The sequence below is a fragment of the Perognathus longimembris genome, chromosome 14 (genome assembly GCF_023159225.1).
Source record: "Perognathus longimembris pacificus isolate PPM17 chromosome 14, ASM2315922v1, whole genome shotgun sequence".
Classification (NCBI taxonomy): Eukaryota; Metazoa; Chordata; class Mammalia; order Rodentia; family Heteromyidae; genus Perognathus; species Perognathus longimembris.
The window spans coordinates 27,642,435-27,656,466 of NC_063174.1; the positions used below are offsets into that span (position 1 = coordinate 27,642,435).

Below are 14,032 nucleotides of genomic sequence, written 5' to 3' on the forward strand. Positions count from 1 at the left end.
GGATGGGCCATTCTGACTTGCACAGGGTGATTTTTTTCTCCTTACGGGCCACACCTCGGGTTCTGAGCCATCTCCTTGACCTCCCTCCAGTGAGCTAGGGTCAAATCCAGGGGGCTAGATGGAGGTCCCCAAGATAGAACGTTACCCATAGCTCTGATCAGATGTTTAGTTCAAAAGGCTACAAAAAAACAATACAACACACAGGCCTGAGAATAAGAAAAGCTATGAGTTGGAGATCTCCTAGGTTGGCCCACAAGCCTCCTCCTGCAAGCAGTAAGAGCAGACCTAAGTTGGACCATAACCTCCCACAAGGGTGCAGGAGGAGTGGACCCAAGTGGACTCAGGTAAGGGTGGAGAGTCTGGGGCGTCCCCCAGTCTCCCTGGGATTGCCGAGTAAGCGCATCCGCTTCGACAACCCCTTCGAGAACCCCTTTAAGGAATAAGCAAAAGCAAACAGACAAATTACAGGACAAGACAAATGAACAGTGCTGTTTCCTTACCTTCGGAGTCTGGGGTCTCGGGGGTCTCTGGGGCAATCCCGGACGAAACCCCAAATGTTGTGCCAAGTCGCGAGATGACCACCAAGAAGGCCACCAAGACTCAGACATTCCGAAATGCAAAAGCAAGGCAAGGCTTTATTCAAGCGAGCTGCAACTCGGGCCTCGTCCTACCCTCTGACACAGCGGAGGTTAGGAGGGAGCCCCGAGCTGCGGTTACACAGAGCTTATAAAGGCAAAAACAAAGTTACAGCAATCAGGTGTTTAAGCAAGCAAGATTAGGACACAGGTACAAATCTGATTGGCTCAGGGCTCGAGGCATTCTGGGGGCAGTCAGAGTTAAGCATTTCCACTGGTTAGAGATCTTGACCAGCTGAGCCCTAATAAGCTTGTGCTGGGTCTGCTCACAGGGCCTGCTTATCTCAGGTTCACGTGGTAAAGTGGGGTTCGTGTGGTAAAGTGGGGTTCGCGTGGTAAAGTGGGGCCTGACTTCAAAGTCTGGCACTTCAGCCTAGTATATGCAAGGCTGTTGCTTCCATCCCTGCCCCACATAAGAACACACTACTTCCCCCAAATGTGCAAGTTCAGGTTCTCAGTCCCATGTGGCTCTTCCTCTGCTAAACTGAACACTGCAGAACTCGCATTTCTATAAATTTCCACATCTAAAGATCTTGGATAGTGCTAGATTGCAGCATAGGGCCTAGTATTAAAGAAACTGCAAATAGGTATATTTGCTTTATTTTATTCATTCAGTCATTTTGAGGGGAGGGTAGAGCCTTGCTATGCTAGCACCTCAGATTCCTAGGCTTATCATCCTTCTGCCTTAGCCTGAGGCTACTGGTAGGGTAAGCACCACCTACCTGGCTTAATTTTACTAAAAATACTGTTAAGACATGTTACTTTGAAAAGAAATTTTTGGAGGGTTTTTGTTTTTGTTGTTGAGATTTATTATTTATTTTACTTTTGGTTACAGGGTTTGAACTCAGGGCCTAGGTGCTGTTCAACTCTACTTCCTGTTATTGAGAAGTTAATTGGAGATAACTGGAGTCTCATGGGGACTTCTCTGTCTAGGCTGGCTCCAAACCATGATCCTCAGATCTCAGCCTCCTGAGTAGTTTAGGATTATAGGCATGAGCCACTGGTGCCTTGAGATTTTTTTATTATTAATTTAAAAAAAGTACCTGCCTTGGGGGCTAGCGATATGGCCTAGTGGCAAGAGTGCTTGCCTCCCATACATGAAGCCCTGGGTTCAATTCCCCAACACCACATATAAGGAAAATGGCCAGAAGTGGCGCTGTGGCTCAAGTGGCAGAGTGCTATCCTTGAGCAAAAAGAAGCCAGGGACAGTGAGTGCTCAGGCCCTGAGTCCAAGGCCCAGGACTGGCAAAAAAAAAAAAATAATAATAATAATTTATTAAAAAAAAAAGTACCTGCCTTGGTAAGAAAGGGAACTTAGGTAACACTTGTTTTGCTTTGATGGTACAGAGGTTCAAACTCATCCTTGAACTTGCTAAGTAGTCTATCACTTGAATGATACTCTAGCTCTATATATTTTTAATAACCATATTTTAAAACATGTTGATTTAACCATATTTTTCAAAACTGTAGCACTCAAATTTTTCATGATAAATTATACATTCATGAATTTATATTTTGGGCAAAAATGAATTTTTTTAGCTTAGAATAAATCCTGGTATTTTTAAAATTTTAGTGGTTTTAATTTATAGTTCACTAATCTTGTTATGTTTTCTATTATTGGATAAATTAAGTCCTAGGAAGCCAATATGGCAGACAAAAACAGGGAAATCTTTTGTAAGTAATTCGTTAATAATGGAAGTTCCCTAGGATAAAGCTGTTCCTTTTTTGGGTTATTTTGCTCATGGGGTTTGGACTCAGGGCTTGGGTGCTGTCCTTGAGCTCTTTTGCTCAAGGCTAGTGCTCTATTACTTTGAGCCATAGCTCCACTACCAGTTTTTGAATAGTTAATTAGCTTTGAATCATGTTCTTCAGATCCCCACCTCCTAAGTAGCTAGGATTACAGGCAAGAGCCACCAGTACTCAGCTTTGCTAGAGCTATTTCTAATCCATTTGAGAGGTTGGAAGATCTAGAATCATTGTTTAAAAAAATATTCTTTTTCTGAGCAAGAAAAATAATAACCACTTGTTTCTTCATTTGTATTTCAGGTAATATCTCCCAGCTGTAATGATGATGTCACAGTGAAAAAGGATCAATGCTTAGTTCGCTCATTTATTGATGCTAAATTGTGAGTAATGAATCACTCAATAATGATTCATGGGAAGAAAGATAAAAAAGGAATCATGGTAATTTAGATCCTTCTACCAAGATATTATTTTTGAAAGTGTCATGTGTGACATAAGTTGAGTAGTTATCTGACATGGTTTAACTTTATATCATGTGTAGGATATGTTTTGCTGAAAAGTTTTATATAAAAACTGAGCACATGAATAACACTTTCCCTATGTGTGAGATTTTATATTGTGAACTATGAAACTTACTTTTAATAGAATTTGTTTCTCGAGTAATCATTTTGACTTTTTAGTAAAACTCAGATTTTTTAGAAACTTTACCCTAGCTCCATCTGTTTTGTTATTTTAAAAACTTCCAGTGAAGCTGGGTGCCCATGGCTCATGCCTGTAATATTACCTACTCAAGAGGCCTGAGATCTGAGGATTGCAATTCAAAGCCAGTGTAGGCAGAAAAGTCCATGAGACTCTTACCTCCAATTAACCAGCAAAAAACCAGGAGAGCTGTGGCTGAAGTATAGAGTTCCAGCCTTGAGCAAAATAGCTAAACAGTGGTGCCCTGGCTCTTGAGTTCAAGCCACAGCACTGGCAAAATCAAATAAACAGGGCTGGGAATATGGCCTAGTGGCAAGAGTGCTTGCCTTGTATACATGAAGCCCTGGTTCCATTCCCCAGTGCCACATATATAGAAAATGGCCAGAAGTGGCGCTGTGGCTCAAGTGGCAGAGTGCTAGCCTTGAGCAAAAAAGAAGCCAGGGACAGTGTTCAGGCCCTGAGTCCAAGGCCCAGGACTGACAGAAAAAAAGAAAAAATAAATAAACATAAAAGCATGAAAAAGACAAATTCAGTGAAATTAAATGCATATATCTGAGTAATGTATCTCTGAAAAGTTTAAACAATAATGAAGTTATTTTAATACTTTCCAGTAATATCAATCTTTGCCTTCCACTAAATTAAGTTAAAAAGTAAGAAATATAAAACATTTAGGTAGGCAATATTGTCTACAATGTTGAAAACATGTTGATATTAATGATTCCATATTGTCTGTAGGATGTTTGTACAGAATGAGAGATTGTGAATTTGAGTCTTTTAGTGTACTTTAAATATAGAAAATTTTAGAACAGAAATACTTCATTAAAAATCTCAGGTATGGTTTTTGACTTTTGAAACACTGTAGTTTTGAAAAATAATTTTGAGTTTCAAGGCTATGATAATGTGGACTTCTATGTAATTATTTTTATTTAAAAAATGACTTCCCTTCCTTTTGCTCTTCTCTGTAATTAGTTACTCTGTAGCAAGAAAGGATATTAAGGAAGTAGATATTCTCAATCTACCAGAATCCGAGCTCTCCACCAAACCAGGTAAAAGAAGGATAACTCAATGTATTATTTCATGATATGGTTCTCTGTATATAATATGCAATACAGCAAAATTGAATACTCTTGTATGGCGGGTTTTTTTTTTTTTTGCCAGTCCTAGGGCTTGAACTCAGGACCTGGGTACTGTCCCTGAGCCTCTCTTTGCTCAAGGCTAGTTCTCTACCACTTGAACCACAGTGCCACTTCTAGCTTTTTCTGTTTATGTGGTAAAGAGGAATGGAACCCAGGGCTTCATGCATGCTAGGCAAGCACTCTACCACTAAGCCATATTCCCAGCCCCATTTTTCCTATTATAGGTGATATCCATAGTTGACAGCCATTCTTTTTTTTTTTTTTTTTGCCAGTCCTGGGCCTTGGACTCAGGGCCTGAGCACTCACTGTCCCTGGCTTCTTTTTGCTCAAGGCTAGCACTCTGCCACTTGAGCCACAGCACCCCTTCTGTCCACTTTCTATATATGTGGTGCTGGGGAATCGAACTCAGGGCTTCATGTATTCGAGGCAAGCACTCTTGCCACTAGGCTATATCCCCAGCCCCCCCCCCCCTTTTTTTTCTTATTTATTGTCAAAGTGATGTATAGAGAGGTTACAGTTTCATACGTTAGGCATTGGGTACATTTCTTGTACTGTTTGTTACCTCCTCCCTCATTCCCTCCTCCCCCTTTCTCTCTTCCCTCATGAGTTGTTCAGTTGGTTTACACCAAACAGTTTTGCAACTATTTGCTTTTGTAGTTGTTTGTCTTTTTATCCTTTGTCTCTCGATTTTGGTATTCTCTTTCACTTTCCTAGTTCTAATACCAGTATATACAGTTTCCAGTGTACTCAGATAAGATATAGTGATAGTGCAGGTACAACCACAGGAAGGGGATACAAGAGGATCATCAACAATAGAAGCTACAGTTTCACATGGCATGTTGAAAGTAATTACAACAGTGATATAACACTTGTTTCCATAACATGGAGTTCATTTCAGTCAGCATTATCTTATGCATTCATAGGGGCATAGCTATTAGGCTCTTGTGATCCTCTGCTGTGACTAGCCTAAACATGTGCTAATTATTCCCTATGAGGGAGACCATGAGTCCATGACAGCCATTCTTATTTGATGGTATCATTTTGAATGCCTAGATAAAGTATTTGGTTGGTAATTTTTATAGATGATTAACTTTCTATGTTTTACTTTAACAGTAATCACTGGGTGTGGTAGCTCATGCCTGTAATCCCAGCACTCAGCAGGAGGATCATGAGTTTGAGTCCACTTTGGGCTACACAGTGAGACACTGTCTAAAAAAAACCGAACAACTCTAACAGTATTTCATAGCGTAATAACAACCATTTATACAATAATAAATGAAATGCGTTCTGGTATACTACATTGCTTTTAAGTGACAGCTGAATTTGAATTTACTTCTGACTTTGAATGTCATGGGTTCTATGATACTAATTCCTTATCAAGTGCTGAAATATATTTTCATTCTTAGGGCTGCAGAAAGCAAGTGTCTTCCTAAAAACTGGAATTGTTCCTGATAATTGGAAAATGGATATAAATGAAATCCTTGAGTCTTCCAGTAGTGATGATGAAGATGGCCCTGCTGAAGAAAATGATGAAGAGAAGGAAAAGGAAGCCAAAAAGGAAGAGGAGGAAGTAGTCAGTACAATTTTATGTTTGTAACATATGAGACTATACATTGCTCTCCAGTTAAAAATACTTCCATGTATTTTCCCTCTATCTAGATTTTCTAGCATTTGTTTCTGTCTGCTTCTAGCTCAACTTGCTTGGGAATTGAGAAAGCTGTGTAAATCAGGACTAATATTTAGTGCGTAAGAAAATTACAGACAAGGCTGGGCACTAATGTCTTACACCTGTAATCCTAGCTACTCAGGATGCTAAGCTGGACATTAGAGCACCTGCTGTAACAAGCTGAGCAAACAAGAAGCTCTGAGTTCAAGTTCTAGTACAGCCAAAAAAAAAAAAAAGAAGAAGGTACTTCTCAGATTTAATCAAAAAGTGCAAACTGGTGTTTGGGGTCTTTGGAACAATACAGAATGAAAGAAAAATAACTTCTAGGTTTTTTTTTTTTTTTTTTTTTTTTTTGCCAGTCGTGGGCCTTTAACTCAGGGCCTGAGCACTGTCCCTGGTTCTTTTTGCTCAAGGTTAGCACTCTACCTATTGATCCACAGTGCCACTTCTATATATGTGGTGCTGAGGAACGGAACCCGGGACCTTATGTATACGAGGCAAGCACTCTACCACTAGGCCATATTCCCAGCCCAATTTCTAGTTTTGTAAATTTGTTTACTCTCTTTTCTTTTAGTTTTTTAAGTCAGGGTCTCACTATGTAATCTCAGGCTTATCTCAGCTCTTGCTGTGCATAAGCTTCCCTAGTGCTGGGATTATAGGTTGCACCACCATGTTTCCATGGCACAACTTTTAGGTATGTTTCTGTGGTAAAGTCTTTAAACTTTCCATATGAAGTAACTGTTATTATCCTACTTTAAATATTAGGTAAAAGAGATACAGGAATGCTAAGTAATTTTCCCAAAATGTGGTAAATAGGTTTGAACTTGAGCCTTTTTTCTTTTCAGGACCTCTTTGTGAGAGTAAAAAAAAAAATACCCAGACCCAAAGTAAATCTCATTTGACATCTTGCTTATTGTATTTTATAAGTCCACATTATTTTCTTTGTAATATTTCTGAATGACTTAAATATAGGAAGTCACCTAGTGTGTTCCACTGTTGCTCACATAAAATATTGTCTGTTTATTGAGCAGTATTTTGTTAAATGGGATTAACTGTCTAGAATGTTGAGCTTAGGGGCAAAACAAAGACAACGAATTTACTGAAAAGAGGTCTTTTTTAAGCATGACGTATTCGCGAGGACAAATGTGAGAAGCCTGTTTGTATTTTACATACACAGATGTGAATTTATAAAATATCATGATTATACTTGTATGTGTTGAAGCGTATGTGCTGTTTCTTTCCTTTCACTTCCCCTGCAGTATTTGGTTTTTTACACTCTGAAATCAGAATGGCGGTTCATACTTACAGGCTGCCTACAGAGTTGCCATAGTAACACGCTGTTGGTTTTAAGTGAGCATGCTCGGAAAGACAGGAAGGTTCAGCAGAGGCTTGGCAGGTTGCCAATGGAGGTTTGCCAGATGCTTTGAAATGGGCTGTCTTTCTTTTCCTTTCATGTAATGTCTGATTTTTATGTGGAAGAGAATGTAAGTAGTGCTGTATAGCCCTGCGGATGCTATGCCCTAAGAGGGAAAGCAAATATTTGCAAGTCAGACTGAAAAATGTCCAGAAGTAGAAGGGGAATCTAACCATTTTTCATTTGAAAGAAAATGCAGCACATAGGTAAGATTTTTTTTTCTTGGTTGGTTTAGTTACCATTTTGACTGCTAGAAATGGGGTAAATAAGAATTTTAGGTATTGATGATGTTTAATATGGTAGGGCTCATAACCAAGCATAATTGTTTCTTGTAAAAAAGACAGGAGGAGTCTATTTTTAGAATATTAGAGGATGAAAGCTATTTTTCTGAAACATAAGATAGTTTTGGGAATGAAAGTGATAAGGAAACAGTTTGGCAAAATTCGGGGTGTAAAGACTGAATATTAACTGTGTTTTTGTATTTTATCTGTATTTATTTATAGATGTTTTCAGGATAAATAGGCCACATTTTTAGGGTGTGAACTGTTACAGTCTGTGATTTAGCTTTTGTTTTGTTTTTAAATTAACATAAGTTATGATCTTATGTTGCAGAATACTGTAAGAAAGATTAGTCTCTTTTTTTTTGCTAATACTTTTAATTAGTGCCCCTTTCATTTTCCCTACTCCTAAAATGTGAAATTTTAAACAAAGAGGATAAAAAGAGCTTTGTAGAAAGTTATAGAGGGTGTCTATAAAATAGTAAATAGCACTCATATTACAGTGATTAATAAGCATAATGTTTTATTTACGCTTTGAGTAAATGAGTAAAAAGAATGAAGAAGTAAAGCTCTGTTACCTATTGTTTATAGGTGATAAAAAATTTAAAAGGTAAGGATACTTATAAGATGGCATTTGTTTGAAATGTATTACTTAAATTATGAACCTTCTAAATTTTACTGAGCTTGGATGCTAGTCATACACTGAAAAGTAACAGCAAAAAAAAGTCACACCATTTAGGCTCTGATTTATATGGTTGTTATAGTTTTTCAGATGGTCAAATTCATAGCATATTTTTTCTTTAATTCCTTGATAAAAACTGAATTCTTTTTTCTTTGGCCAGACAAGTAGATTTTGGTTGCTGTAGGAAAAAAAAAATTAACTGCATTTCTTCCTTTTAGATTTAAGATTTAGTTGCTGAATCATTGTAACTTGTCTCAAGCAGTAATTTAAAAAATTTAATGTATTAATAAGCTGAACAGCAGTTTAGTCTATCCACGACAAAAAGTAGAATGAATATAAATATATAATGAATAATCTGATTCAGGGCCTACCTGGCTTAGTCATTTTGGGCCTTTACTACATCAGTGAGCCTAAGGTGTTCTATTACATTACAGATCATAAGTCTTTCTCCAAATCTAATGATGGTATACTTTTCATGAAGATTTGATGTAGCTTTACAAGGATCAAAAAGGTCTTTTGTATTGGTCTGTAAATGATTATAACAATACTGCAAACTGTCGTTTGGTGTGTGTAGTATAGCAAGCAATGTTATGCAGTAGAATCATACAAGTGTTAGATATTTCTGCAGTGTTAATGAGCAACAGCCATTGTTTTTATATTTGGTACTATGTAACATGAGTAAGAATAATACGGAAATTTGCAGTTCTATAATTCTTTTACATTACCTTATTTTTTTTTTTTACATTACCTTATTTGGGTTCCTAAGCATTTTGTAGTTTATGATTCAAGAAGAAATCCCTGGTTACTGCTTGGGAAAAGACTTGAGATTTTGACAGATAGTAATAATGAATTTCAGTTGCAGCACATTGATACCTAGGTTGAAAAAAAACCTTGGGGGAGGATATTTTTGTATTAAGTACCTTTGACACAAAAATTTCATATTAGGAAAGATGTTACTTTTTTTTTAAGTTTTGAAATGGATTGATGGAAACATGAAGTAAACATAAGAAATGGTATGAATTATTCATTTGGTTCTGACTGAAATTTACTTTGGGAGGAGGGGAGATTGTTTTTTCTTAGCTTACATTATTTATACAGAGGGAGCCATTACGTTTCTACACGTGTTTACAATATGCTCCAATCAATCTCACTTCCTCTGTCACTTTTTTTTTTTTTTTTTGGCCAGTCCTGGGCCTTGGACTCAGGCCTGAGCACTGTCCCTGGCTTCTTTTTGCTCAAGGCTAGCACTCTGCCATTTAAGCTACAGTGCCACTTCTGGCTATTTTTTGTATATGTGGTGCTGGGGAATTGAACCCAGGGCTTCATGTATACAAGGCAAGCACTCTTGCCACTAGGCCATATCCCCAGCCCCTCTGTCACTTTTTATTGAGGAGATTTTTAAGGGCAAAATAAGTGGTTAGTTACTAGAAGATTAATTATCAAGGGGAATTTGACTAACTTTAGCTTTCTTTTATATAATGCTTTGAAATAAGTTGGGTCTGTGTTGGATTTTATATTTAGTAATGAAATGATAATCTAATTTTGATAAGAACTACTTATTCTGTGTAGATACATTGACTCCTATCATTTTATGAATTTTCTAGTGATCACTTTACATGTGATGCTTGAAATTTATTTCACTGTTATAAAAATTGTCAGTGCTTTTTTATTTTTTAAATTTGTGAAAATATAATTGTTACTTTTTTGTGTGTAACATTATTAGGGCTTGAACAGAAGGCCTAGCTGGGCATTGTCCCTTAGCTTTCTGCTCAAGGCTGGTGCTGTACTACTTGAACCACAGCTCCACTTTCAGTTTTTTGATGGTTAATTGGAGATGAAAATCTCATGTACTTTCCTTCCCTGGCTGGCCACAAAGCTCAGTCCTCAGATTTCAGCCTCCTGAGAAAGCTAAGGTTACAGGTGTGAGCCACTGGCACCAGACTGGATCATAACTTTTTGATATTCAAACAAATTTTTTTTTGTACCTTAATCTAAGCTTTTTTCTAGATGGTACAGCCATATGCTAGTGGTCATTCAAGATCACTTTGAATGTAAACCTAGAGTAAACATATGATAACTCAGGAAACCATGCAATCAGTAAAATTTAAAAAAGATGTAAATGCAAGTCAATTGTTTTCAAGTGAATTTGAAAAAGCCAATTTTAGCAAATAATTTAGACTTTTGCTTACAATCAAATGTATGTAACAAGTTCTGTGCCAAGGTCTTAAAATGTTAGCCTGTTAATAAAGCACAAAAATGTTCTAATGAGTTTAGCAAAATACTTTTTCCAAGTATCAGTATAAAACTTGAGGCAAATTAATGTCATCTAATCATACTAACAAGGATTGCACATTTTCATGTACAAATACTACATGTTTATGCATTTAAAAACCACTTCTCATATCAATACATTTTATAGTATGGTCATACAAAAGGGTTGACTAATGCTAAACAATTGAGTTTGATTGCATACAAACTACATGTTGATGATTAAAATGTATGTATGTTTTCCAATGGTGAAAAAAGCTATTAGCCTCAATTAACTATACTGTAATCATTTATTTTAAACATGCTGCTTTTAAACTGTAAAAAGTATCTTACCATGAATATCACATTTTATGTTAAAATGGTAAGTTAATTTTAAGTTTTACTTATAGTTTAAAGGCTAAGATCCCTCCCACTCTCCCTTTCTGTTTCTTTCCCTCCCTCTGCCGTTTCCTTCCATGCCTTTCCTTTCCTCTTTTTCTTTTTCTTTTGAGAAATGAGGTCTTGCACTGTTGTCTAGGCTGGCCTGGATCCTGAGCTCAAGTGATTCTCTTACCCCAGTCTCCTAAGTAGCTGGCAGACATTGCTGTACCTTTAAATTTTTTTTAAGTCTATGTGTTATTTTATTAAGGTGCTCTGATAACAAAGGTGCTCTGATATTAAGGTGCTCTGATAACAAAATACTGCTGTTGTGCCAGAGCATACATCATCAGTAAGGTGTACCTTTTGTATACCACTGTTAAAACACTTGGCTTCTAGAGATAGCAACAGGTAAGAATGATTACACCATATCATTTTGTTTGTTCTTAGAAGTGTTGTAGTTTTTAAATGAAAACTGCTCTAATCCTCCTAACAATTTATGAATGTATGAGAGATTGTATATGTGTAAGATACTATGAAGCAAAGTTAGATACCTTATCCCATGGTTCCCACCAGAGTAAACATTTTAGAATCTAGAAAATTTTTCCCAATACTTGCTCTGGTTTTTAAATGTATAAGTGAAAAAACTGAAGCTTAGAGTAATTACCAAAGGTTTCACAGGCTCCTGAGAAAATGTCCTCTCTTTGGCATTGTAAATGAAAGCAAGGGATGTCAGGGATTTTGTTGTTTCCTTTCCCTACTGATGTGCATAACCCACCAAATAGCAACATAGACCATGATTCACATTAAACCTTTAATGCATAGTTTTTGATTAAATGAATGGGGACTATGTAAATCTGTTTGAAACAAGAGATTAGGAGTTTGTTGCAAGGTTCTAGAAAGTGCTTTTGGAAGTATCCATGAGATAAGGTGTCTAACTTGCCTTAATGGTATCTCTTTCCTGAAGCAATGCAATCTAGGTAATTTCAGCTTCTTACATAATTTTGTGCGTTTCTAAGCAATTATAGGTTTTTTTTGTGTGTTTTTAGAAAAGGGAAAAAAAAAGATTTATCAGGATACAGGTCAAGAAAGACTCACCCAGCTAAATTATGTTTTGAGTTTTTTGTTTTGTTTTTGCCTGGGGCTTGGACTCAGGGCCTGAGCACTTTCTCTAGCTTCTTTTTGCTCAAGGCTAGCACTCTACCACTTGAGCCACAGTGTCCCCACATATATATATATTTATATATATATACATATATATATATATGTATATATATATACAGTGCTGAGGAATCAAACCTAGGGCTTCATGTATTCGAGGCAAGCACTCTACCACTAAGCCCTATTCCTAGCCCTAAATTATGTTTTATTTAAGCCAGTCAGGGGTAATTTTCTGTTCCTTGAAATAAGAGTTCTTGTCTAACAACACTCATTTGTAATTTCCCCCACTTTTGGTGCTTGCCCTGTGGACTTTTGTCCCTGTCCATTCTCCATAAACATCTTTCAAAAACATAGATGGTTTCTCTTGGGAACTCTTTAATGGCTTTCAGTCCCTAACAGTTTGAAGTCTAGGACTTTTTTTTTTTTTTTTTTACTACTTGGCCCTTCATTTTCGACCTATCTTCACATTTTTATTTTTTTCCCCACTATCTTTCAGCAATATGGAACTTCTTATAGCTCTCCCGTTACCACTTAAACATTTCCCAGCAGTTGTTTGTTGATGTGTCAGGTATATTTCATTTAATATAGCCTTTGTGCTGTCTAGTCTCTTTATTTATATGAAATAGGGAAAATAAAGTGAAAGTCCAAAAAACTCAAAACATAGATAAATGTTAAAAAAAAACCAACCAAAACAACCCAAAAACATACATACACAAAACCAAAACGTAAAACAATCTAGCAGACCTCTGTGGAGGAACAAAGAGGGCTGCTTAAAATAGAATTAAAGTGATTGAGTAACTTACAAATTTTCTGTGCATTTACCTTAGTAAGATATTGTTATTTCACCAGTTAAAAAAATCAGTGAGACTACTTACTGTATTTCAAATATTAAAAATTATGTTGAATAGGATTAGCTGCTGGTGTTTCTGCTCAACACCTCCCCTTTCCCAGCAGTGTTCCTGCCCCTTATGAGGCTCCTCCTGCTGGGTCTGAGCTGAGCCTCCGTTTTGGAGGCAGTGGGGAGGGGAGATCAAAGGATTATAAGAACTACAGATTGAAGAGGACGTGTGATAGTTTCAGGAAGGTAATGAGAAGTGGAGTCAAGGAAGAAAACCTGGAGGGGAGGTATACACAGCTTTTGAAATAAAGATACTTGTGTTCCAAATAAGATTACACACAGGTACATGAATCAGTATGTTGGTATGAAAATGTAAATTGTGGTATACTGGAGTCTGGGGACAAGGGAGAATAAGGGAAGAGGACTATTAATATACTCTTGAAAATTTCTAAACAATAATGTTAATTTTAGTTGTTCCAAGAGGTTACAATTCCGTAAGTCTGGGTTTTTTTGTTTGTTTGTTGTTTTATCTGTGCTAGTCTTGGGGCTTGATTTCAGGATCTGGGTGCTATCCCTGAGCTTTTCTGTTCAAGGCTAGTGATCTACCACTTCTGGCTGTCAATTGCAGTCTTCAAATCTTAGCCTCCTGAGTAGCTAGGATTGTAGGCATCAATTTGTGAAACAATAGGGTGTTTTTTAAACCTACAGTACTCACCAGCAAAGGATTATGAACCTATGCCTATAACATGTAGTACAGGGCAGCCACACAAATCAAGTTTACTTATATTTTCCTCACTATCAGAACACAACTCCTATCAGTTACATGCTAAAAGAATCTCAACCCACTCATTGAAACTGTCTACTAATTACATGGGCCTAGGGCCTTTGTATCAAGTACATCATCTTTTACTGGACACCTTTTTAATTTGTATTCTGAAAAGTAGAGTTGCTAGCTGATAATAGCTCAGCTTAACGAATTATGCATTTTTACCTTATTTAGAAAATAATGACCCCGGTGCAGGTGGCTCATGCCTATAATCCTAGCTATTCAGGAGGCTGAGATCTGAGGATCATGGTTCAAAGCCAGCCCGGCAGAAAAGTCCAGGAGATAAGTGGCTCAAGGTGGTAGAGCCCTATTCTTGAGCAGAAAAGCTC

General features: G+C 37.1%; 1 protein-coding gene across 2 annotated transcripts in view; it reads left to right on the top strand.

The window, feature by feature from the left end:
- Positions 1–14,032, top strand: part of Arid4a (AT-rich interaction domain 4A) — an 85,184-nt gene that overhangs the window by 31,409 nt on the left and 39,743 nt on the right. For both annotated transcript variants that reach the window (XM_048361859.1, XM_048361860.1), the window contains exons 9-11: positions 2,682–2,761; positions 4,047–4,123; positions 5,620–5,788. In XM_048361859.1, coding sequence (XP_048217816.1) covers positions 2,682–2,761; positions 4,047–4,123; positions 5,620–5,788 — 326 coding nt within the window. The remainder of the gene's footprint in view (positions 1–2,681; positions 2,762–4,046; positions 4,124–5,619; positions 5,789–14,032) is intronic.